This window comes from Pogona vitticeps, chromosome 4 (assembly GCF_051106095.1).
Source record: "Pogona vitticeps strain Pit_001003342236 chromosome 4, PviZW2.1, whole genome shotgun sequence".
Classification (NCBI taxonomy): domain Eukaryota; kingdom Metazoa; phylum Chordata; class Lepidosauria; order Squamata; family Agamidae; genus Pogona; species Pogona vitticeps.
The window spans coordinates 240,666,243-240,692,202 of NC_135786.1; the positions used below are offsets into that span (position 1 = coordinate 240,666,243).

General features: G+C 52.9%; 1 protein-coding gene across 1 annotated transcript; it reads left to right on the forward strand.

The window, feature by feature from the left end:
- Window positions 1-2,001: 2,001 nt before the first annotated feature.
- Window positions 2,002-9,959, forward strand: LOC110084822 (epiplakin). The gene is made up of 3 exons (XM_020804474.3): window positions 2,002-2,216; window positions 4,101-4,221; window positions 7,149-9,959. The coding sequence occupies exons 1-3, from the start codon at window positions 2,185-2,187 to the stop codon at window positions 9,837-9,839; spliced, it is 2,844 nt and encodes a 947-aa protein (XP_020660133.3). The 5' UTR covers window positions 2,002-2,184; the 3' UTR covers window positions 9,840-9,959.
- Window positions 9,960-25,960: the final 16,001 nt, after the last annotated feature.

The window sequence follows — 25,960 nt, forward strand, 5'->3', positions numbered from 1 at the left end:
CATGACAAAACCTTCTCTCCCTCTCCCTCTCCAGAGTTGTAGGTGGAACAGAGCAAGCGGAGGGCTCCTACCCACAGAAGCCTAACACATTAGTCCAACGATCCGGAGGCCCTTGTGTCTCTTTCCGGGTAGAAACCCTGGAGGAGGGGATGAAGCTGGGAGCCACCTGCCTTGGGCACTGCCTTCTGTGCCCTGTCCCTCCTTGAAGGATTCCGCAGCCCCTGTGCCACCTCACCCTAGTTAGGCCATTCAGAACAAGAGACCACAGGGGGAGTGGGCAGCTTTCTCCCCCATCTTATCTACTCCATATTTATTTAAAATATTTTTAATCCAACTTCCTCCCTAAAAGGACCTTGCATCGTTGGAAGACAATAATTAAAGCTAAAAGCAATGAGTATATAAATATTAAAAAGGAATAAACAAATGCAGTACCATTCTGAGAAATGGGAACCAAAATCAACACCAAAATCAACACATACAGCGTGTGTGGGGTGTCCCTCTTGGTTTTGCTGGACCCCTCTCAGTGGCGTTCAATCCTATCAACCACAGTGTCCCCCTGTCCCGTCTGTCTGGAATGGGATTTGGGAAGGGCACTCTTTTACACTGGCTCCAGTCCTTCCTGGAGGAGAGAACCCAGAAGGTGGTGCTGGGGGACTCCTGTTCGAAACCCCGGCCGCTGACCTGTGAGGGTCCGTCCGGGTTCTGTTTTGTCTCCTGTGTTATTCAACATCTCCACTGAAACCTCGGGGAGAGAAGATCCGGCGTTTCAGGCTTCGGTGTCACCCGTAGGTGGACGACACCCAACTCTCGCTCTCCTTGCCAGCTCAACCCGAGGAAGCTCCTTCGGCTCTTGATCCGTGTTTGGTATCAGTAAGGAACCGGGTGAAGGTGAATCAACTGAAACTTAATCCAGAGGAGACGGAGGTGCTCCTGGTCAGTCGAAAGGCAAATCAGAGAATAGGGATGCAGCCGGTGTGGGATGGGATTTCACTCCCATTGAAAGAGCAGGTGCGCAGCTTGGGGGGGTGGGGGTGGGGGTGATCCTGGATTCATCCCCGATTCTGGACGCCCAGGTCTTGCCAGTGGACGGAAGTGCCTTTGCACGGTTAAACCGAGTGAGCCAGCTGTGCCCGTTTCTTGAGAGGGATCTGATCTGGCCAGGGTGACGCACGCCCTAGAGACTTCCCGGCTGGATGACTGTAACACACTTTATGTGGGGGCTGCCTTTGGGAAGTGTCAGGAGGACCCTCCAGCAGGTCCGAAACTCAGAGGCCAGATTGCTGGCTGGGGCTGTTCACAGGGATCGCACTCCCCCGTCTGTCACAGCCGCTCAATGGGCTGCCAATCCCTTTCCGGGCAGAACTCAAAATGCTGGTTCTAACCAAGGAAGCCCTATGGCAAGGACCACTCCTCCCGTTATGAGCTTGGTCAGGCGCTAGGATCGCCAGGAGAGGCCTTCCTCTCGGTCCTGCCACCTTCACAGGTGTGTCCGATGGGGACACGGGAGACAGCCTACTCTGTCGCTGCTCCAAGACTTTGGAACTCCCTCCCACTGGAGGCCAGGCTGGCCCCATCTTTACTGTCCTTCCGCGGGCAGGCAAAGACCTTTCTCTTCAGGCAAGATTTCCCTCAATGACTGTCTGCTTGAGCATGATCTCTTTAGATGGATTTTTTTTTATGCAGCACTGCTTTGACTGTGGACAGAAAAGACGGGGGCCAGCGTGGCCTCCTGTAGGAGGGAGTTCCAAAGTCTTCCAGGCAGCCACAGAGAACCTCTCCTGTGTCCTCGGTAAATGATGATTTAAATGCCCAAACAGGGGCATAAAGGGAGGTGTAGTCCTTTTTCCAGCTCTCCCGATCCGGACTCTGGCTCCGTCGGGCAATGAGGGCGCCGCAGGGGCGAAGAAGGTGCAGCAGCCGACCCCGGTGGGGACCCGGCCCGGGGGAGGCCTGCGGCTCCCTGCGCTCCCCAGAGTGTCCAGCAGAGGGCGGAAGCGGGCAAGGCAGGCCGTCCGGCTCCCACCTGCGGGCGCGGCTCGCGCTGCTGCTAGCCCGGCTCCCCCGCTCGGCCGCCGGACAGGGCGGACCCGACAAGCAACGCCCCGAGACGACCAGCAGCCGAGGCCGATGGGACTCCTCGTCCAAAACGTGGGGCCGCATTGAAGGCCTCCTCTGCCTAGGGCGATGGGGGTCTGTCGCAGCCCCAAACATCTAAAGTGGGTCCGGTTGGAGAAGGAAGACTGGATAAAAGGGGTCAAGGCCAGGCCAGATCCTTGGGGGGGGGGAGGGAGAGCAAGCAAGCTCTGTAGTAGTAAACCTGATGCCTGGGGAAGGGTGCCCAGAGGTGCCCCCAGGGCAAAATGTGGAGTGCTAACTAGGAAGAGGGGGGGGAGAGAAGGCTCTGTGTGTGTCATTTCAAAGCGAATGAAGTAACAGGTGTTAGTGTCTGAACAGGGTCCCTCTCCCATTCCCCGAGAAAACCACGGGACCGTGGGCCCTCCCGTGGCCTCTTCTGGGGGCTGCCTCCCGTTGGGCTGGTGACGGAAGCGAAGGATGGAACCCCTTTGATCCTTTCAGGGCGGGCGACAGTTTCATGCTTGCGCCCTCTTAGAAGTCCTGCTTTGGCCCATGCCTTTCTCTCTGGGCTGCTCTGGCCCAATCTCTCCCTTGATGCAAGAGGGGAAGAGGATTCTTGCACCCCTGGACTAGAGGGAGGGGGGGAGGAACAGCCAGTGGGTTCTCCCTCCCTCCCCCCCCCCATGTACCCTCTCCCTCCACCACACAAAGGGCTTCCTGCAGAAAGGAACCCCTCTGTTCTGCACCCTGACCTCCTCCCTCCCTTGAGCAGGGAGGGGTCAGGCCCCCCCATCCTACGCCATGATTCTAGAACCATCTGGGTCCTTTTAAGGAGAAAGGCAGGGTAAACATATTTAAAATCAATAAACAGATAAGTAAGTAAGGGCCTGAATGGGGGCAAGTAACATGGACCACTGAACTCTCTCCAGGAGGTGGAAGAGAAAGGCACTCTGCACATGCACAAGATTCCCTTGCGTTTTCAGAGCCAGGGAGCAGAATCATGGACAAGGCCCGCTCCTTTCCACCAACACAGGCGCTAGGGTGGCCTTGGGTCCCTCCCTCTCCCTCTCTTTTGGCGAGGGGATGTGCATTCTGGTTCTTGTGTGCTGCACACATCTGTTGACTGGAACACAGCAGACATGATGGGATACATGGACCAATGTTCCAGCTGTACTTGAGGAGAGAAGGCAGCGCCTCTCAGTCCATCACATTGCAAGAACCGTGTGTGTGTGTGTGTGTGTGTGTGTGTGTGTGTGTGTGTGTGTGCGCGCGCGCACACACACACACACACACACACACACACACACCCTTGGACAGCAAAAGGCATTGAGGATAGTGCTGGGTCATAAGAGCATAACATAAGAAGCAGCGCCCTGCTGGATCAGGCTGAGGGTCCCTCTGGTCCAGCTCGCTGTCTCTCACCGTGGCCCCCACCAGATGCCTTGGGCAGTCCATGAGACCACGAGAGACCTGTCTCGTGATCCCCCTCCCCTGCCTCTAGCATTTGGAGGTCCCTTCCTTTTAAGATGCTGGAAAATGGCTCGTCACCTGCAATGAGACTTTTTTTCCAGGAATCTTTTCAATCCGCTTTGAAAGGCCTCTAGGCCAGATGCCCTCACCACGTCCTGTGGCAAGGAGTTTCACAGGCTACCCACACGCTGGATATTTTCTTTGGCCTGTTCTCCCTCTCCCACCACTCCATCGGAGTGGAATTCCCCTGGTTCTGGCCCCAGGAGGCCAGTCCTGTTTACAGGCAACAGGTTTAAAAAACTGGTCTGACTGCACGTCCTGGTGAGCCTCCCATCCCTGTGCAATCCGGGAAGTCCAAGTGACCAAGAGAGATGGTAGCTCTTCGGCTTTGTCTGGAATAGCCCAAAGGCAGAGAGAGAGAGAGAGAGAGAGAGGAAGGATGCAATAGGGAAGGGCCACTGCCTTCTGATGCATCCGTCCGTCCGGCCACTGCCAGAGAGCTGGGCTGGGCTGGGCTGGGCTGGTGTGTCATCTCTCTCTCTCTCTCTCTCCAGGCAGGTGGGGAGGAGAAGGCTTAAAGCCAGGTGGCAGCCTTCGGGCTGGGCAGTCAGAGACAGCAGTAGCAGCAGAGCAGAGCCACCTGACCAGACCCAGGACTTCACCCTCAACCTGCAGGTAGGGAATGGGGGCTGGGGGGCTGGGGTGGGAGGTGGCCCAAGAGAGGGACCTGTGCGGCAGGCGCAGGAGCACCGTCCACACATGCACACAGGAAGAGAGCGAGTGAGCAAGCACCGGGCAGGGCCTACCATGGGCACCGCCAGGTGCCCCAGCAGGCAGGTCTCTCCCTGGGTGATGATAGCCCACCCTCTGCCACCTCCCTTGTGTGGGGGCGGGCGGGTGGGCGGGGGGGATTGCACACGAAGTACCTGCCCAGGTCTTGGGGGCCAGCTGAAGGCCCACGGGCTCAGTAACCTGTGGGCCGCAGTGGGGAGAGTGTTGCTCCCTCGCTCTCTGAGCCGGCCAGCCGGTCAAGCCTGTCAGCTTGAAAACCCCTCCAGACTGTCTTGTAGTGTGGACAAAACCGGCTCCTTCTTTCAGGGCTGGAGAAGGAAAGGTCTCAGGGTTCATGGGCAGGGAGTGGGAAGCATCTCTCTCCCCCCCCCCATCTGCTACTCGCCCACCCATAGTCCTGGTGGCAAGGCAACCCCTGCTTCCCCACCCCCTGCCCTAGCTGGCCCCCTTCCTTCAGGCAGTGACACCTCAGAGGTGGGGAGGATCCCCGGGAGCAGGTCCCTTCTGGGTGTTTCATCATCGCTGCTGGAAAGAAGAACCTGCGTATTTGCCAGTCCAGAGTCCTCTCCTACGCCTGGATGCAAAAGGCAGGTGGGAGACCAGGAGGAGGGGACCCGTGTGGCCCCTCTGGGAGCAAAGACCACGCAGGGCGGCCGGAGGGCAGGGGAGGCGGGAGGGGGGCAGCATGGTCCAGGTGGTCAGGCCCAGTTTGGCGGTTTGGGCCCTCATGAGCCCTCTTCCTGGCTCCACCGATGCCTAGCACAGGAGAGGAACTGGTGGGGGGGGGCTGTGGTGAGCCTGGCACCCTGAGGAGCCTCTGCCAGCAGCAGCAGTCGCCCCTGACCCCGGGGGGCCAAGCAAAGCCCCCCCTGCCTCCCCAAGGCTCAGCTGGGCAGCCTCTGGGCCTCCATGCCCTCTCACCGACATTAGCCCACCACCACCACCAGTGCTGGCAGCCCCACTGGTCCAAAAGCCGCCAAAGGGTCAGCTGGTGAAAAGGGCCCCCGAGAGGCCCAAGTGGGATTGGACCCCCCCCCCAAGCAGGCTCTGCCCTGCAGGGCTCCTGACAGGTCGTTTCCCAGGCAGGTGCTCTGCTCTGTCAGGTGGCCTCTCCCGCCCCCCCCCTTGCAGGCACCTGGCCGTCTTCCCCGTGAGTAGCCCTCAGCCCTCCAGCCACCCCGTCCCTTTCCTGCTTCTCTCTCTCCTAAAACATCCCTGGCCACAAATCCATCCACAACAGCCCAGCCAAACAGCAGGAGGCGAAACGGGATGAGGCTTGGGAATTTCCAGGAGAGACGTGTGCCTGTGCGCTCATGCGTGTATGTGTGTGTGCATGTGCCCATAGCCCTTGGCAGAAGGTGGACCCAGGTGTCCACTCCAGGCTGCATGGAATCAGCCTCTGCCCCCGAGAGAGAGAGAGAGAGAGAGAGAGAGCAGTGGCTGGGGCTGGCCACCAGGTCTTCCATGGCCAGAAGGCTCTGCACCTGGAGATGAGTGAAGACTGGAGGGAGGGCAGTCCAGGCATCCGATTCTCCGGCTGACGCGGAAACGAACTGACCCAGGGCTCCATAGCCCTGGAAGCCAAACTGTGCCGGGAAGGGGGGAAAGGAGAGGAGGGGTGTCATCTCTTCTTGGCGCGTTGCTGCCTTGGCATTCCCTGATTCACCTGCTTGGGTCACGTAAGAGAAGCCTGAGGCCAGAGGAGATCCAGGCAGGGAGTCTGGGTCTCCCCTGGACTCTGCCTTCTTTTGCAGTGGGCCAGCTGGATGACCCTAGGCAGCCCACAAGCAGGGCACCTCTGTGTGTGTGTGTGTGTATACGCACGCGCATGCCTGGGAGGTTTTGCACTTTCAACTAACGCCAGAGGGTGAAGCCTTGCACCCCCATTGATGTTTTTGATGGCAATGGCAGGGGGGGGAGACGCTTGCTCCAGGGCCTTCCTTCTGTCCAAGGAGGAGTTTCTGCGCGTGCGCGACCCCCCCCCCCCGTGCCTCTCGCTCTGCTCTGGGCAGCCGGTGCCTCCCATGTTGCCTTCTAATGGCTTGGACTGGGCCCTGGGAGAGGGAGAGGGAGAGGGGGGGGGAACCATTGGGGTTGCCTTCTCTCTGAGGTGGCGTCATCCAGCTGGCCTCCCGTGAGCTCTCCTTGGGGCACCACCTCACCGGAGAAGCCGCCCGGACTCCCATTTGGGCAAAGCCTTCGCCTCGACCAAGCCAGTCATAGCCCACAAGGTAGCAATTAGGGTGAGAAAAATAATAACAAGGAGTGAGTCTACCTACCGAGAGGTGTTTGGCTGGCTGAGTGCAAACAGGTTTCCCAGCTGGGGGCAATAAAAGGGCTCACGTGCGCACAAGCAGCCAGGCAGGTCTATGGTGGTAAACAGAGAGCCTTCCTCTTCCTCCTCCTCCTCCTCCTCCTCCTCCTCCTCCCCCCCCCACCTTGGGGCCAGCAGCTCAGCTTCACTTGCCTCGAGAAAGAAGGGTGCTGTCTTCCAAAGACGGGGAAGCCCCTCCAGGACAGCTTTCCAGGCTCAGGGAATCTTCGCGGGTCCCACTCGGCCCTCCCGGACTTTTAAAAGGGACCCAGGCGGGCACAGTCCCTGGCTGAGGCCACAGACGGCACCCAGGAAGGGCTGTGTGGAGGAAGGAGGTGGCTTTCCACAGCCCAAGAGTATAGGGGAGCCCCTGTGTGTCCAGATGGGAAGGGGCACCTGCTCTCTCTCTCTCCCCATGAGTAAGCATTGCCGGCTGGGCTCATCCCTTACAGCGGTCTCTCTCTCTCTCTCTTTCTCCCTCCCTCCCTCCCTTCAGAAAGTCATTTGCCAGCCCAGTGCGATCCACCAACTGAGAGGAGGCCTTTCCACCTCAGCCATGCCACATGACCATCCCTTTGCTGCAGGAGGCCCCGAGGAAGCCCCCATCATGCAGGTCCGTGAGGAAGCCCACTGGCCTTTCGCGCCGGCAGCGGAACGGAGCCAGGAGCAGGTCATTGCGGGCGTCTTGAAGGAGCCCGGCCAGGAGAAGCTGAGCATCCGGCAGGCCATGCAGAGGGGCCTCCTGACTCACGGGACAGGCTTGGCTCTCCTGGAACACCAGGCCGCCTCGGGCTACATCATGGACCTGGCAAGCAACCGGATGCTCTCCGTGAGGGATGCCAAGAACGCTGGCCTGCTGGACCGAGAACATCTCAACACGCTCCTCATCGCGGAGAAGGCCGTGACCGGCTACACAGACCCCTTCTCGGGGAACAAGATCTCCCTCTTCCAGGCCATGAGGAAGGGCCTCATCATCAAAGACCACGGCATCCGCCTGCTGGAGGCACAGGTGGCCACGGGGGGACTCATCCACCCCATGCACAGCCACCGACTCCCCCCGGAAGTAGCCTACAAGTGGGGCTACTTGGATGCAGAGCTCTTCCACTGGATCTCAGACCCGGCCAACCACACCAAGAGATGCTTTGACCCGAATGCCCGTGAGAACCTCACGTACCTGCAGCTCCTCCCCAGGTGTGTCTTGGATCCTGACACCGGCCTGCTGCTGTTTCAGGTGGTGGACAAGGGGTCTGTGCATCTGGACGAGAGCTTGCGGGAGTGCTTAAAGTCTGCCACCACCCAAGTCCACGTGGGGATCTTCCAGGGCCAAGAGGTCTCTGCCTGGGACCTCCTCTTCTCCAGTTACGTCCCTCACTCGAAGAGGCAGGAGCTCCTGAGACAGTACAAAGCGGGCACCCTCACCGCCCAGGAGGTCATCCAGATCCTTACCAGCATCATCACCGAAACAGAGGGATACGAGGAAAGGCCCATTCACGGAATGACTTTGCGAGAGGGGGACAGAAGCCAACCCTCATCCGAGCGGGAACTGACGGAGAACCCCCTCAAGTCCAGGATGGTCCACGTTTCTGCTGGTGAGTTCCGTGGACAAAAGGTCTCCGTCTGGGAGGTGCTCCATTCCAAGTGCATCCCGAAAGGGAAGAGGAAAGAACTCCTGAAACTCTACAGGGAAGGCATACTCACCCTCGACCAGATGGAGACCGTGGTCACGGCCATTGTGGCCAAAACAGAGGAGGAGGGGAGAGCCAAAGGTTTGGGCCGCGGAACCGGCAGGGACCCGGAGGAAGAGAACAGGAGGGAAGCGCAGCTGGAGCTGTCCTTGCAGAAGATACACGTCCCCGTGAGGTCTGGGGAGCTCAAAGGGCAAAATGTCCCTGTGCCAGACCTCCTCTTTTCTAAACATTTCCCTAGGGGGAAAAGGCAGCAGCTGCTGGAGCTCTACAAAACAGGAGTACTCAGCCCTGGGCAAATGGCAGCCGCTGTCGGCGGCACCTGGGAAAAAGTGGAAGCCGGACGGAAGTCCTTCCTGGTGAGGATGAAGCCGCGCCGGAGCCCGGAGGCCCCACGGACCACGAAGGAGGCCAGAGCTGCCGACGCCTCACTGACCCCCCACTGCTCGGACGAGCTCCTGAAGGCCAAAAGGGTCACCCTGCCGGCAGGAGAGTTCCAGGGCCAGCAGCTGTCTGTGTGGGACCTCCTCTTCTCCCAGTACATCACCAGAGACAAAGGGGAAGAACTCCTGAGGAAGTACAGGGAGGGCAGGTACACGGTGGAGGAGCTGGCCTCCATGCTCACCATCCTGGCTTCCCTGCACGACCTTTTCTACTCTCTGGAGCAAACCCCGGCCGGAAGCAGCAGGCGTCCCACAGGGCAAGGTAGGCCCAGACCTCTCGCAGCATCACTTGAGGAAAACCAGGAGGAGGAGGAGGAGGAGGAAGAGAAGGAGGGCGCTAGTGCTAGCGACGATGACAAGGACGATGACGAAGACAAAGCGAAGGATGAGGTCTTGAAGACCAGGATGGTTGAGGTGCCCGTGGGCAAGTACCGTGGGCGGAAGGTCTCGGTGTGGGACCTGCTGCATTCCAAGTACTTCCCAGAGAAGAAGCGGAAAGAGGTCCTGAAGCTGTACCGAATCGGGATCCTCACCGCGGACCAAGTGGCGACGGTGGCGACTGCCATCGTCACCAAGTTGGGAGAGGAAAAAGCCGCGGGAGGGAGGCACGCGAGCACCTCCTGCCGGAGGGAGAAGCCCCGCGAGACAGCCTGGGAGAGGCCCCCGACCTTCGACTTCCCCGTGGGCGAGTTCCACGGCCAGCGGGTCTGCATGTGGGACCTGCTCTTTTCCGCTTCCATCCCTGAAGCCAAGAGGCAGGAGCTGCTGACCAGGTACATGACCGGCCTGCTCAGCGGCCAGGAGATGGTCGCCATCCTCACGGCCCTCGTCACAGAAGCGCACAAGACGAGGAGCACACCGAACGTCCCACAGGCCCTGGGATTCCTGCACCCCGAAGCGCCCGCTGCGCTCTTCGGCTTGCCCGGGACCCCGGGGCCTTCCATGCATGACCTCTTCTCTCCTCAGGAGCAGGAAGGACACACGGCTGGGCGGGTAATGGTCAGTGAGGTGACCGTCACCACCACAGTCCTTCAGGCCCCAGAGCAGAAACAGGCATAGCCCCCGCCCCCCCCCAGTGGGCTCTTCCTGGGGCAGAGCTTTGAGGGATGCAAGCAGTGCCCCCCCCTGTGGCGGGTGGGTGGGGAGGCCATGCAGGGACAGGAAGGCCAAGTGGAGGGGGAAGGGGAAGGGGTGGCTGGACCCCTGGGCTGCCCTGAGGGCATAAGATCCATGTGGGCAGTGGAGGGGGTTGGGGGGAGGGAGGGGAAGGGGCTTCAGCCGTTGAGAAAAGGGGCTGAGGCTCAACACACACACACACATATGGGGTCTGGGTGGGGAGGAGTGGTCTTGCCATTCGGCCTCTCCCCTCCAGTCCCATCCACAGTGTGTGTGTGTGTGTGTGTGTGTGTGTGTGTGTGTCTGTGTCTTAGTCCTCTGAGCACGACCCAGGCCAAGGGAACATCCACCCCCCCCGTGGCCCGCCGGCCGGCATGTACCCACGGGTGGACCCACCCCACCCCCGCTCCTCTGGCCAGGCGGAGGGGGCTGTAGGCGCGGCCCCGGTCAGCCCAGCACGAGGCTCCCTGCTTTCCCCTCCCCGGCCTTTGACCCAGGAGTGCGGGAGGGCCTTCCAGGTAAACGACCCGCTGACTGGCAGTCCTGGCTGGCAGAGTCGCCCCCCTGCCCAGCCCCTGCCCAGCCCCAGCTGGCGCGGGGAACGGGAAGGAAGAGCGTGGGGGGGCTGAGGACCAGAAGCCGGCGGCGTCCTTGCGGTCCCCCCAGGCAGAAGGCAGAAGGAGCTGCCAGAAGAGGCGGGGGAGGCACCCCTCTTTGCCTCCCCTGGGGCCTGCCCCCTCTGCTTGCCTGGGGGGTCCCCTGCCCCAAGGGCAATGAGGAAGGTGGCGGCGGTGGCGAGGGCCGGCCCGGCGGTGGAGAGGGGCGGACGGGGGCAGCTCCCGGCCGCTCGCCCGCATCCTCTGTGGGGTGTGCGGTTGTCCAGTTGCGGTCCGTGTCAATAAAAAAACCCTGTTTCTGGCCGTTACGTTGGTGGACTCTTCCTGTCAAAGGCATCGTCGCCTCGGCGGCCGAGTGTTGCTCCGGTGGTGCCCTCGTCGTGGCCCTCCTCCTCCTCCTCCTCCTCCTCCTCCTGCTGATGGACCCCCCCTCCCTCTTCAAGAGAAGCCCAGACGGTCGAGGTGGAGCGGGGCGGGGGGGGGTCTGAGACCTGCTGGAAGCCGGGCTGCCTTCCAGGGTCAGGGTCCAGGGTAGGGGCCCATGTCAGGCTTTGGCCGGGGAGGGTCCTCCCGGTGAGTGCCTGCCTGGGAAGCCAGGGAAGGCGGTGGAGCCAGGGGGAACTCTGTGCGCGGCGCCCCCCTCTGGGGCTCTCAACAGGATGGGCCGGCTAGGACGGAACCAGGGGACCTCCACTCCAAGGGCATGGAGGGAGAGGGAGAACAGGCCAAAGGTAAAACAAGTCTTGACCCAGCGTGTGGGTAGTCTGTGGAACTCCTTGCCACACAGGATGTGGTGAGGGCATCTGGCATCTAGAGGCCTTTCAAAGATTCCTGGAGGAAAAGTCCCCTCGCAGGGGACAAGCCATGGTGGGGATGTATAACTGCCATGCTTCGAAGGAAGGGACCCCCCCCCCACAAAGGCCAGAGGCAGGGGAGGGGGCTCAGGAGACAGTTATATCTCATGGGCTCCCAGAGGCATCTGGTGGGGCCACGGGGAGAGACGGGGAGCTGGACCAGAGGGGCCCTCGGCCTGATCCAGTGCAGGGCCCTCCTTCCGAGGTTCTTATGTAAAGGATGCCTTCTTTGGCCAGTGCTGGCCCTGAGGTCCAGGTCAGGCCCCACCTTCCCTGAGAGCATTTGCTGGCTCTCAAAGCCCCCCCCCCATGGTCCCGTTTCCTGCAGAGCCCATCTCTGGCCGTGGAGGGGGCCTTCTTTGGGCATCCCCCCCCCCCCCCCGGGATGCCCAGGGCCTGAGTTGAAGGGCTACTCAAGCAATTTCCCCAGCACTTCCCTGGCTTCCTCCTGGGTGGAGATTTTAGCCACTCTAAATGCTGCTCTGTCTGCAGAGGGGTCGGGGGGGGGAGAGAGTTGCAGAGAGGCTGTGGAAGGGGAGACCCTTGCCTTGCCCACAGAGAACAGAGCTGGGCCTGGGAAGGGATTCCCCCCCCCTCACGTGGGGTAAGGAGAAGGGCAGTCGTGTTTTCCTTCAGGAAGGGTGACCTCAGCCCCAAGCAGTCTCTGCCCCACCTGCCCGCCTGCCCCACTTCCTGGAACCCCAGAGGCTCCCAAGCGAAGTCCCCTTTGCTCTTCTTCCTTAACCCAGCCCGGCTTCAAAGGCTTCCTGCCCTCTCGGGAGGAAGGTGATTAATCCAGAGGTGGAACCGGCTCGAGGGCCAGATCCTGGCAAGCTGCCGCCCTGAAATGAAGGCATGCTGGTTCTGCTGCTTGGCTTTTATGAAAACTGGTCACTGCCTGGTGCCCAGAAGACATTCCTGGGGGAAACTGGGCTGCAGATGTGGCTCCCATCGCAGCTAAATGTTTTGTTGACACCGGGAGCCCCAAGGGAGGAGATGGGGGACGGGCTGGGATCCGCCCCTCTTGTTCTCTGACGCCAAGGCGAGGGAGGCCGAGAACGGAGGAGGCCGAGCCCCGGGCCCGGTTCTCTGTCCTGCTCAGGCCAAGCCCCTGCCGGTGGCTTCTGGCTGCCTGGTCTTCCCTGGAGTTCAGGAACACAAAGTCCAAGGCGACGCTGGGCCTTTACTCGGCCCCACATGCGTGCGCACATATGGACACACTGCGTTCTCTGTTGGCCATATCAGGCTCATTAATGTGTTACAATAAAATCTGGCCATGGTGACGCATGCCCTTATTTATGCTGGTTGGATAGCTCAGTGGGTTAGCTTCCCAGCTGCAGGGCCGATGGCCGGGAGTTCGACTCCCCAGCAGCCTAAGAAGAAGTGAAGGGCAAACCGCTTCAGCGAACTCACTACCTAGTCAGCTCTGGAAAAGGTATCTGTAAGTCAGAATTGACTTGATGGCACACTCTTATTATTGATGATTAGGATTACTGTAATGTGTTATATGTGGGACTGGCTTTGCACAGAGTTCACAACATTCAATGCGTCCAAAATGGCTCACAGGAATATGGGACCTCTCCTGATACAGCAGCTCCACTGGCTGCCGGTCTGTTCCCAGACACAATTCAAAGTGCTGAGTTTGACTTATAAAACCCTAAATATCCAAGCTATCCCAAGGACCGTATCTCCCTTTATGAGCTTGGCCTGGTGTTAAGATCACCAGTGGAGGTCTTTCTGTCAGCCCCACCACCTTCAAGGGTGCATTTTGATGGGGGACACAGGAGAGCACAGGGGACAGACTGCATTTGCCTTCAGTGTGGAAGGGATGGTCACTCCCGAATTGGCCTTCTCAGCCGCACCAGACGCTGTTCCAAGATCTCTATTCAGAGCACGTTACCATCGTCTCTCGAGACTGAAGGATGCAGCAGACAACCAGACTCAGACCAGTAATAATTATTGCTGTTGCTTTAAAAATGTATTAATCACTAATACTGTTTTATAAATCACCTAAATGAATTAAAGCATTAACATGTATTAAAATATATTAAGTGTGTCTCACAAATAGAAAGCTTCTGCCTGTAGTTTCTGATGTAAAACAAAGAAGGGTTTTGGAATTGTTGTTGATCCCAAGCTGAATATAAGCCAACAATGCAGTGTGGCTGCAAAAAAGGCCAATGCTATTTTAGGCTGCATTAACAGAAGTATTATAATCTCCAAATCTTGTGAGGTACCAGTTCATACCCCCCCCTTCACGAACTGCTGCCTTGTCGTGGTGAATGGGCTTGAGTAATTCAGAGAAGCTATGGTCTATGCTGTGCAGGGACACCCAAGACGGACAGGTCTATACAGTCAGCAAAAACAAGATCTGGAGCTGATTGTGCCTCTGATCATCAACTTCTTATAGCAAAACTCAAGCTTAAACTGAATAAAGTGGGAAAAACCACTGGGCTAGTCAGGTATAATCTAAACCAAATCCCTTATGAATACACAGTGGGAGTGAAGAACAGATTTAAGGAACTCAATTTGGTGGACAGAATGCCTGAAAAACTATGGATGGAGGATTGTAACATTGCACAGGAGGCAGCAACAAAAACCATCCCAAAGAAAAGGACATGCAAGAAAGCAAAGTGGCTGTCCAACGAGGCCTTAGAAATAGCAGAGAGGAGAAGGGAAACAAAATGCAAGGGAGATAGGGAAAGTTACAGAAAATTGAATGCAGACTTCCAGAGAATAGCAAGGAGAGACAAGAGGGCCTTCTTAAATGAACAGTGCAAAGAAATAGAGGAAAAGAATGAAAGGGAAAAACCAGAGATCTGTTCAAGAAAAGTGGAGATATTAAAGGAACATTTTGTGCAAAGATGGACATGATAAAGGACAAAAATGGTAGGGACCTCCCAGAAGCAGAAGACATCAAGAAGAGGTGGCAAGAACACACTGAGGAATTATACCAGAAAGTAGTTGTTGTGGGTTTTTCGGGCTCTTTGGCCGTGTTCTGAAGGTTGTTCTTCCTAACGTTTCGCCAGTCTCTGTGGCTAGCATCTTCAGAGGACAGCACTCTGTGCTCCAGAAAGATCTGGATGTCCCAGACAACCCAGATAGTACAGTTGCTGAGCTTGAGCCAGACATCCTGGAGAGTGAAGTCAAGTGGGCCTTAGAAAGCATGGCTAACAACAAGGTCAGTGGAGGTGATGGCATTCCAGTTGAACTATTTAAAATCGTAAAAGATGATGCTGTTAAGGTGCTACATTCAATACGGCAGCAAGTTTGGAAAACTCAACAGCGGCCAGAGGACTGGAAAAGATCAGTCTACATTCCAATCCCAAAGAAGGGCAGTGCCAAAGAATGCTCCAACTACCGTACAATTGCACTCATTTCATACGCTAGCAAGGTTATGCTCAAAATCCTACAAGGTAGGCTTCAGCAGTATGTGGACCGAGAATTCCCAGAAGTACAAGCTGGATTTCGAAGGGGCAGAGGTACTAGAGACCAAATTGCTATCCATTTTGAAGGAAATCAACCCTGAGTGCTCACTGGAAGGACAGAACCTGAAGCTAAAGCTCCAATACTTTGGCCATCTCATGAGAAGAGAAGAGTCCCTGGAAAAGACCCTGATGTTGGAAAAGTGTGAAGGAAACAGGAGAAGGGGACGACAGAGGACGAGATGGTTGGACAGGGTCATCGAAGTGACCAACATGAATTTGACCAAACTCCAGGAGGCAGTGGAAGACAGGAGGGCCTGGTGTGCTCTGGTCCATGGGGTCATGAAGAGTCGGACACAACCTAATGACTGAACAACAACAACAACCAGTTGCTCTCTGTTCAGCAGGGGTTAGACCTCATCTCCAGTACTGGAGTCCAGTTCTGGACACTGCACTTCAAGAAGGATGCTGACAATCTGCATCCAGTTCAGAAGAGAGCAAACAGGATAATCAGGGAACTGGAAACCAAGCCCTGGGAGGAAAGACTGAGGGGAGAGAGGAGAGCACTTTTGAAGTACTTGTAAGGCAGTCCTGCAGAGGAGGGGCAGGATCTGTTGTTCCCAATTCTCCCAGAGTGCAGGACACGTAATAATGAGCTCAAGTTACAGGAAGCCAGATTTCGGTGGAAGGTCAGGAAGAACATCCTAATTGTCCGAGCTGTAGGGCAGCGGGACCCATGAGCTCAGGAGAACAGGGGACCACCCTCTGTCCGGTCTGCCTTGCTTTGGATTCCTGCCTTGAGAAAGAGGTTGGACTCGACGGCCTTCAAGACCTGTCCAACTCCATGAGTCGATCATCTTATGAATATAAAAAAGAAGAGGAACAAATGCGGAAAGTGAGCAAGCCCAAGTGGGTGCCAGCCAAGGTTCCCTCTGAGCTGTGCCTCCCTCCGCGTAGCTTCTTCCTCCTCCGCCACCCAGTGATCATGTCCAACCCCTTTGGATCCAGTCGCGATGGAACCCTGAACGCAGGGAGGGGAACTGCTAGCCCTTAAAGGTCCCTTATTCTAATCCTGGCCAAGTGGAATGGGGACAGCTCAGGGTGGGAAGAAGCCGGGCAGAACCCCTTCTCTCTCTCTCTGCCTCTCTCTCTCTCTCGGGGAACCTACTTTCTGCCCCCTTCTGGGCTCATTTTGTAAGTAAATGTCCTTGTATATCTCCCCTGTGTTTTGCTGGGGGCTTCCAAAGAAGCCCCATCGCTCAGCCTCCAACTGCTCTCGTGGACAGTTTGGGCAGAGAGAGAGAGAGAGGTTCCTACGTCCATCCTTGGAGAACCTGACGGCGACTGTGCTGGGATCTCTGGGAGGTTGCCCTGTGGCTCATGGCTCTCTCCCCTCCACCACCAGCAAGGCCATGCGGGGGGGGGGGGGCTGGTCATGGGCTTCCAACTGCATTCGTGGACTCTTTGGCCTTAAGCTCCTGGCAGGGAACACACGGACATGGGCATGTAGACAGGCGTGCGTATGCACACACTCACACACACACAGCTGAGTCTGTTCCTGAAGTGTCCTGCCACTCCTGTTGACATTTAAGAGTGCATATGCACATTACACAAGCATCCATGCCAGCCAATTAACCTAATTACAAACCCATGACTCAGTACTCGTGATTACCAACACAAACAAGAAGCATTCTTCTGAACATTTAACTGAGATGCAAGAATAATTACTTTTTTGGTCCATGGACAAAGCGAGCTTGAGCTTTGGGTGGGGAGGGGGAATTGCACCAGGTAAGCAGAAGTGGTGTCTCCCCAGGTTTGCAAAAGGTGGTTGGATCTCCCTTTCTTGCTTATGCCAAGCTTTCTTGGGAATTACGTGGGGGAGACATGGGTCTGCACAATGATCCAGTGGCTGTGCCCTCTCCCCAGACAGGGCAGCAAGGGCAGGAATCGGAGGCTCTTTTCCTGGCATTGTGCAGCAGGCTGGCAGGCTGAGGCTACAGCCATGAATTAAGAGTAGCTACTCAGGATGCTCAGGGTAAAGGAAAAGGAAGGAACGTATGGCTTGTTGACACGGCTCAGCTGGAGGGGGCTGAATGGGATCCCTTAAGGCTGGGTAGAGATCACGACATGCTACAAAGTACCATCCTGGCATCTATGTGGCATTCGCACCTCAAGCAACCTTATTTGGTCTACCTCCTTGAAAGCCCCTTTCGTGAGGTTGTGGATCAGCGTGAGCTGCTGCAGTGAAACCATTAACAATCACCACAAGCCGTTCTGAGCCCTACAATAAAGAACGGGCAAATGCAAGCCTGACCACTGCTGGACTAAGGACAAAAAACCCTTCCAGGATGCCAACGAGCCAGCAAAGGAGGAAGATAAGTAAGGAAGTGAGCACGCAGGTGCATGTATGCTGTGGTGTTGGCAGCAGGAGAAAGGGAGGGGAAAGCACCAGAAGCAGCTGGTACTTGGTAGTGGGTTTGCCTGCAGGCAGACTCTGAATCCAAGCTTTAAGAAAGAAAAATCCTCCTCTTTTTTCCTCTGTCTTCTCCCACTGCCAGGAAAAAAAAAAATTCAAAAACATGTTATTTGCTCTAAGTGTTATAGCACATTAGCACTGCTTTAATTGCCTTTTTTTTAATTTGCTTCATCCTTGTACTTGATGGAGGATGAGAGGAAGGAAGTTTTTAATTTCCCAATTTCCTCATATCATTAAGTGCTTAAGTTGTCTCTTTAAGCCACTAATGATACTGAAACCAGCTGGGAAATTAAAAGAGGAAGCTCACTTGGATTCATTTCCAGCTACTGCAAGTGATGGAAACAAACCAAAATGGAGCAATCTTAACTGCACCAAAAAAGTAGCAGGAACACCGTAAGATTCAGATAGGAATGTTCTGGGAATGGGCTGGTTTGTTGTAGGAATTACACTGATCACCAGAAAAAAGTAGCAAAACAACCTGTGTGTGCAATGTACCAAAGTGCAGAACAAATGCCCATCTGATTATTTATTTTATTTATTATTTTTATTTATTTTATTTATATCCCACCTATCTAGTCACTTAAGACCACTCTAGGTGGCTTACAACAAGCGTAATACAAAATAATTAAAACAATTTTAAATAAGGGGAGAAACTTTGGACGAGATGGAACACCTTATATTGCACCCTTATATTTGTTGTTCCAAGAAATCCATTCTGGACCAAACAAAATGAACTTCAGGACAGACGCTGTTTGGGCTAGTTTCCATATATGCTGGCATGTTGAAGGCTAAAATGGAAGCACTCTTACAGCCTGCCTTCTGTTGCAGATGAAGCACCCCCCTGCACACACATGCCTACACGTGCTTGCACACACATACCTCTATTTGAAGTAGGGCAGCATGATCATGATGTTGCCATGGACCTGCAAGCCCCCCTCCCCCCGAGACCAACCCCCTGCTCAGTACAGGAATCCCAATCCAGTTATATTGGACAGATGGTTGTCCAACTTCCTCTTGAAGGCCTCCCAAGGCCATGGTTTCCGTTGTCATACTGCTCTAACAGTTAGGAAGTTTTTTCCTGATATTCAGCCTCAATCTCGCTTCCTGTAACTTGAGCCCATTGTTACATGTCCTGAACTCTGGGATGGCTGAGAGCAGCTCCTGACTCTCCTCTGTATGATAGTCCTTTCAAGTATTTGAAAAGTGCTATCCTGTCTCCCTTCAGTCTTCTTTCTTCAAGGCTAAACATGCACGGTGCTTTCAGTCTTTCTCATAGGGCTTAGTTTCCAGCTCCCGATCATCCTTGTTGCCCTCCTCTGAACTTGTTCCAGTTTGTCAGCATCCTCCTTGAAGTACAGTGTCCAGAATTGGGCGCAGTACTCAAGGTGAGGCCTAACCAGTGCTGAATAGAGAGAAACTAGTACCTCACGGGATTTGGAAACAATACTTCTGTTAATGCGGATGGCTCTATTTTGCAGCCAAATTGCACTGTTGGCTTATATTCCGCTTCTGATCTACAATTCCAAGATCCTTCTTACTCATAGTATTACTGAACTAAGTACTGTATTCCCATCTTGCAGCTATGCATTTGTTTCCCCCCCCCCCCCCGGCCAGGTGTCAAACTTTGTACTTCTCCCTCTTGAACTTCATTGTCTTATTTTCAGGCCAGTGCTCAAGCCCATCAAGAGCTTTTTGAATTTTATTTGTCTCTTCCAAGGTATTAGCTTTCCACCCAATTTTGTGTCAGCTCCAAATAGGGCAAGTATTCCCTGCACTCCCTCATCCTAGTCTTGAATAAAAACTGTCGGAGAGCCCTGAGTGCAAAGGACTGAACGGACAAGAAGACGTTCAAGCCCCTCTGACCCTAAATCTGTCACTTCGCCTCCACCACCCACACTGGCTACTTTAAAGGCAAATTCGCTCTGCATCCTCTTCTTAACAATCCTGCTCAGGGATGCTAGGGTAACTGCCGGGGCAACCAAACAAACGGCTGGTTCGCTTTTGAATGAATAATTGTCATTAGAATCTGTAAATATAGATATGACATTAGCAAAAAAGAAAAACGTATAACGAAATAAATATACATGAATGCAGCACCATCTTTTGGGGAAAAATAAATATATGAAGTGTAGATTTTGTTAGCTGAGAAAAATATAGGTAAGTCATTCTTGTTTTAGGATTTGTTAACATTAGGAAGAATAGTTTAAACATAATATATGATAACACTTTAGTTCCAAACCCAGGAAAACAAGACGCCAATGAGATATTAAACTGCTGTTGCTTGCCCAGAAATTCTTGAATAAGAAAATCTTGGATCAGGGAGAAAAATACGAAAAGGAAAACAATTTGTAATAATACAAATATGTGGAGGCAGAACACAAACAACACAGCATCCAGGGATTCATCTCATCATCAGAAATGATCACTGCTTCAGGCACCAGACATCAGAGAATCATCATCATCATCATGGAATTTCCCCCCATGGGCTTTAATAGCCAGGTTGGCTGATATTTTTACAAATATTTTTCTGAGTGTGTTCTTAACATGCTTAAAGGATAAGTAATGCATTTAACTTTAGCTGTTTTTACTTTTAAGAATTTTAATATTTTAAGATATATATTATCTTACATCTCAGAGGACCTCTCATGGACTATAAATGCCAACATGCTAATGAAGAAGGCACAGAAGAGGCTGTATTTCCTGAGAATGCTTGGCAAGTTAAATTTATCTCAGCATTTACTTCTGTCATACTATTGTAGCACCATTGAGTGTCCTAACCTATGGCATTCTGGCATGGTTTGGGAGTAGCTCTGTAGTGGACAAAAAAGCTCTACAGAGAACCATTAAAATTGCCCAGAATATCATCGGGCTCCAGCTACCAACCCTGGATGACATCTTCACATCCCGCTGTCTACGGAAGTCACACAGCATCCTGAGAGACTTTTCCCATCCTGCTTATAACTTTTTTGAACTGTTACCATCTGGCAGAAGATATAGAACAATTAAGACTCGGACCACACGTTTTCTCAATAGTTTTTATCCCAAAGCTATAATTGCAATTAATAATGAGCTTAAAAACCACCAGTAGTGAATAATTAGTTGGACTGTGTTACTTGCCCTGCGGTGTAGATGTTTGTATTTTTAGTGGGGGATTTTTTTAGTGGGTGGGGAGTGTTTGGGGAATTTTGTTTGTGTGCATGTGTCTGGTCTCTGGGTGTCTGTGAATTTCGTTGAATGGGTATACTGTGTATATATTTACAATGACGACAATTTATTATTATTATTATTATTATTATTATTATTATTATTATTATTATTATTATTATTATTATTATTATTATTATTATCATCATCATCATCATCATCATCATCATCATCATCATCATCATCATCATCATCATCATCATCTTTTTTTTAGTTTAATTTGCCTTTTGAGCCCAATAAGTTCTTTTACTTTTGGATTCAAACATGATTATTTAATTCTTTCTTTAGCCTAAAGTTTGTATTTGAATTCCTGCAACTTCTCATAGTTATGGCATTTGGATAGAAATTACACCTGTAACTCTCTCGTGGTTTGGCCCAGGAGGATTTTTTTTTTCTCCTGGAGCATTTTTGTAATCAGCTTCTCACTCAAGATGTTTAACTCCAGAAATAAAAGGAAAGTTTTCTTAGTAAAGGTCCCAGCAAAACTCTTAGCATTACTCAGTAATAAGCTCTCTTCCTACAGTACCATATTTACTTCTGAAGCACTAAACGTCTTCTATGTTATAAACCAGATTTCCACCATTTCCTAACTGGAGAGCAAACAGATGTCTGTACAATTTCATCTTGTGTATCTGTCGGCTGTTGCAAATCTTTCAGACAGCAAATAGTACTCTTGAAAAACGCCTCAGTTCACGTATCTCTAGAAAAACTTTTAGAAAACCCTTTTGGACAAGTCAGAACTGACTTATAGCAACCCTAAGAGGGCTTTCTAGGTCATCATAGGCATCCTTCAGTCTCGAGAGACTATGGTATCGTGCTCTGCATGGAGGACTTGGAATAGCGTCTAGTGTGGCTGAGAAGGCCAATTCGAGAGTGACAATCCCTTCCACACTTAGGACAAGTACAATCTGTACCCCGTCTAGCTCCCTGATTTTGCTGCTTTCGTGATTGCCTCTTTGCCTCAGCCTGCTGGGCGAGGGTCTCTTCAAATTGGGAGAGGCCGTGATGCACCGCCTGCCTCCAGGCTGAACGCTCAGATGTCAGGGTTTCCCATCTGTTGAGATCCATTTCCAAGGCCTTCAGATCCCGCTTGCAGATATCCTTGTATCGCAGCTGTGGTCTCCCTCTGGGGCGATTTCCCTGCACTAGTTCTCCATACAGGAGATCCTTTGGAATCCGGCCATCAGCCATTCTCACAACATGCCCGAGCCAACACAGGCGTCGCTGTTTCAGTAGTGTACGTGTGTGTGTGTTTAGTCGTTTAGTCGTGTCCGACTCTTCGTGACCCCATGGACCAGAGCACGCCAGGCCCTCCTGTCTTCTACTGCCTCCCGGAGTTGTGTCAGGTTCATGTTGGTTGCTTCGCAGACACTGTCCAGCCATCTCATCCTTGGTCGTCCCCTTCTCCTCTTGCCATCACACCTTCCTAACATCAAGGTTTTTTCCAAGGACTCTTTTCTTCTCATGAGATGGCCAAAGTACTGGAGCCTCAGCTTCAGGATCTGTCCTTCCAGTGAGCACTCAGGGTTGATTTCCTTTAGAATTGATAGGTTTGTTCTCCTTGAAGTCCAGGGGATTCTCAAGAGCCTCCTCCAGCACCACAATTCAAAGGCATCAATTCTTCGGCGGTCTGCTTTCTTTATGGTCCAGCTCTCACTTCCATACATCACGACAGGAAAAACCATAGCTTTGACTATTCGGACTTTTGTTGGCAAGGTGATGTCTCTGCTTTTCAAGATGCTGTCAAGATTTGTCATCGCTTTCCTCCCAAGAAGAAGGCGCCTTTTAATTTCAGGGCTGCTGTCTCCGTCTGAAGTAATCATGGAGCCCAGGAAGATAAAATTTGACACTGCCTCCATATCTTCCCCTTCTATTTCCCAGGAGGTGATGGGACCAGTGGCCATGATCTTAGTTTTTTTGATGTTGAGTTTCAGACCGTTTTTTGCACTCTCCTCTTTCACTCTCATTACAAGGTTCTTTAATTCCTCCTCACTTTCTGCCATCAGAGTGGTATCATCTGCATATCGGAGGTTGTTGATATTTCTTCCGGCAATCTTAATTCCGGCTTGGGTTTCTTCCAGTCCAGCCTTCCGCATGATGTATTCTGCATATAAGTTAAATAAGCTGGGGGACAATATACAGCCTTGCCGTACTCCTTTCCCAATTTTGAACCACTCAGTTGTTCCATGACCAGTTCTAACTGTTGCTTCCTGTCCCACATATAGGTTTCTCAGGAGACAGATAAAGTGGTCAGGCACTCCCATTTCTTTAAGAACTTGCCATAGTTTGCTGTGGTCCACACAGTCAAAGACTTTCGCATAGTCAATGAAGCAGAAGTAGATATTTTTCTGGAACTCTCTGGCTTTCTCCATAATCCAGCGCAAGTTAGCAATTTGGTCTCGAGTTCCTCTGCCTCTTCGGAATCCAGCTTGTACTTCTGGGAGTTCTCGGTCCACATACTGCTGAAGCCTACCTTGGAGGATTTTGAGCATAACCTTGCTAGCGTGCGAAATGAGTGCAATTGTACGGTAGTTGGAGCATTCTTTGGCACTGCCTTTCTTTGGGATTGGGATGTAGACTGATCTTTTCCAATCCTCTGGCCACTGTTGAGTTTTCCAAACTTGCTGGCATATTGAATGTAGCACCTTAACAGCATCATCTTTCAAGATTTTAAATAGTTCAACTGGAATGCCATCACCTCCACTGGCCTTGTTGTTAGCCAGGCTTTCTAAGGCCCACTTGACTTCGCTCTCCAGGATGTCTGGCTCAAGGTCAGCAACTACATTGTCTGGGTTGTCCAGGATATCCAAATCTTTCTGATATAATTCCTCTGTGTATTCTTGCCACCTCTTCTTGACGTCTTCTGCTTCTGTTAGGTCCCTCCCATTTTTGTCTTTTATCATGTTCATCTTTGCGCAAAATGTTCCTCTAATATGTTCAGTAGTGTACACATGCTAAAAATTCCAGCTCGATCTAGGACTACTCTGTTTGGAACTTTGTCCTTCCAGGTGATACCAAAAATACGTCGGAGGCAACGCATATGGAATGTGTTCAGCTTTCTCTCCTGAGCGTTTCCCAGGACCCAGGACCCTTTTCCCTAGGAAGCTGGGCTGAGGGCGAAGGCCAGGTCTGTTTGCATGGATGACATGCTGAGTTTTTTTTTTTCCTGGGATTTCCTTTTGTCTCCTGAGCACATGGCCTGGGGGTGGGGCCTAGGGGTGGGACTTCCTGCTTTATAAGAGTGTTTCCCAGGACCCAGGACCCTTTTCCCTAGGAAGCTGGGCTGAGGGCGAAGGCCAGGTCTGTTTGCATGGATGCCATGCTGAGTTTTTTCTTTTTCCTGGGATTTCCTTTTGTCTCCTGAGCACATGGCCTGGGGGTGGGGACTAGGGGTGGGACTTCCTGCTTTATAAGAGCGTTTCCCAGGACCCAGGACCCTTTTCCCTAGGAAGCTGGGCTGAGGGCGAAGGCCAGGTCTGTTTGCATGGATGCCATGCTGAGTTTTTTTTTTCCTGGGATTTCCCTTTGTCTCCTGAGCACATGGCCTGGGGGTGGGGCCTAGGGGTGGGACTTCCTGCTTTATAAGAGCGTTTCCCAGGACCCAGGACCCTTTTCCCTAGGAAGCTGGGCTGAGGGCGAAGGCCAGGTCTGTTTGCATGGATGCCATGCTGAGTTTTTTTTCCCTGGGATTCTCAAATTTTGTATCTGGCCTTAATATGGTAAATAGGAAAGCCAATTAGATTTGCATAAGCCGGGGAGTCAGGAAAGTTTTAAGGATCAGATCATACTTTTGCACTATTAAAGAGCAGGCCGGGTAGGTGGGGCTCGTCAGCCATGGAAGGCAGCCCATCTAGGAGAAGGAAAACTCCGATTTCAAACCTCCACTGCCTTGTGGCTATATCCATTCATGGAAAAGGCTTCAGGAGTTAACCTCGAGGCAAAATCCGGAGCTGGAGTCCCGAAGGCAGCATGTGTCGTTCTGCCAACCCCTGCGACATTGCTGGAACCAGTTGTATTGGCTCTTGCCTTTCCATTGGATCATTTCAGCAATGTGGAGAGGGGGGATCTGCTGCTTGGGTAACAGCCTATCCTCCATATTACCTTACCCGGGCTTCATGCTCTGGAGGGGACACTCCTCGATTCAGAGCATGTTACCATAGTCTCTTGAGACTGAAGGATGCCTATGTCTCTCCTGCCGTGCATGAAGGGTCCAGGACTCACTGCAGTACAGGAGTGTGCTCAGGACACAAGCTCTATAGACCTGGATTTTGGTGTATGTTGTCAGCTTCTTATTGAGCCATACTCTCTTTGTGAGTCTTGAGAACATGGTAGCTGCTTTGCCAGTGCGTCTATCCTGCTCGACGTCTAGGGAAAGAGTGTCAGAGATGGTTGAGCCAAGGTACACAAATTCATGGACAACCTCCAATTCTTGCATGGAGATGGTAATAGAGGGAGGTGAGTCCACGCCCTGACCCATGACTTGTGTTTTCTTCAGGCTGATAGTTAGTCCAAAGTCTTGGCAGGCCTTGCTAAAATGATTCATGAATTGTTGGAGGTCTTCAGCAGAGTGGGCAACAATGGCTGCATCATCGGCGAAGAGGAAGTCCCGCATGCATTTCAGCTGAACTTTGGTCTTTGCTCTCAATCTAGAGAGATTAAAGGGCTTTCCATCTGATCTAGTCCGGAGATAGACACCTTCTGTTGCAGTTCCAAAGGCATGCTTCACCATGACAGCAAAAAAGATCCCAAAAAGGGTTGGTGCAAGGACACAGCCCTGTTTTACTCCGCTTCGAATGTCAAAGGGATCTGATGTTGGGCCGTCAAAAACTACAGTGCCTTTCATTCCATCATGGAAGGACCTGATGATATTATGGAGACGAGGTGGACATCCAATCTTGGGAAGTATTTTAAAAAGACCATCCCTGCTAACCAAGTCAAATGCTTTTGTAAGGCCTATGAAGGCCACTAAGAGTGGCTGTCGTTGTTCCCTGCATTTCTACTGCAACTGTCTGAGGGAGAATACCATGTCAGTGGTGGATCTATTTGCTCGGAATCCGCACTGTGATTCTGGATAGACTCTGTCTGCAAGCACCTGGAGCCTCTTTCTAGGTACGTAAGATATTTAAGAAGTGGTTTTAGCAATCCCACTCCCCTGCTCCCTGTGAGTTTCCAAGGCTGAGCATGGATTCAAACTCGAGTCTCCTGAGTCTTTGTCATTGGAAATCCATTTAGCACAGCATTAACTAGTGCTCAAAATTGTAGGAATCTGTGGTAATTTTGTTAGCAGAATGCAGCAGGCGAGTAAGCTGGTGAGCTTATAGCTGTGAGTTGTGAGTAATCGCTCAGGGTGCTCACAGTGAGGTAAGAGGAAATACTTCAGCTTCTTGTTCTGTTACCCATTCAGAATATTCAGGACAAAACCAAAACGTGAACACAGTAGTACCAACATGGAACCATCTTGTGGGCCAGCCCTCCACTGCAGGAGGAAGAG

Bases quoted from the DNA above. Each gene is read 5' to 3' on its own strand.
- LOC110084822 (XM_020804474.3), top strand. From the start codon at position 2,185: ATGGGGGTCTGTCGCAGCCCCAAACATCTAAA. The intron at 2,217-4,100 runs GTGGGTCCGGTT...CTCTCTCTCCAG, and splicing joins CGCAGCCCCAAACATCTAAA to GCAGGTGGGGAGGAGAAGGC. The intron at 4,222-7,148 runs GTAGGGAATGGG...CCCTCCCTTCAG, and splicing joins ACTTCACCCTCAACCTGCAG to AAAGTCATTTGCCAGCCCAG.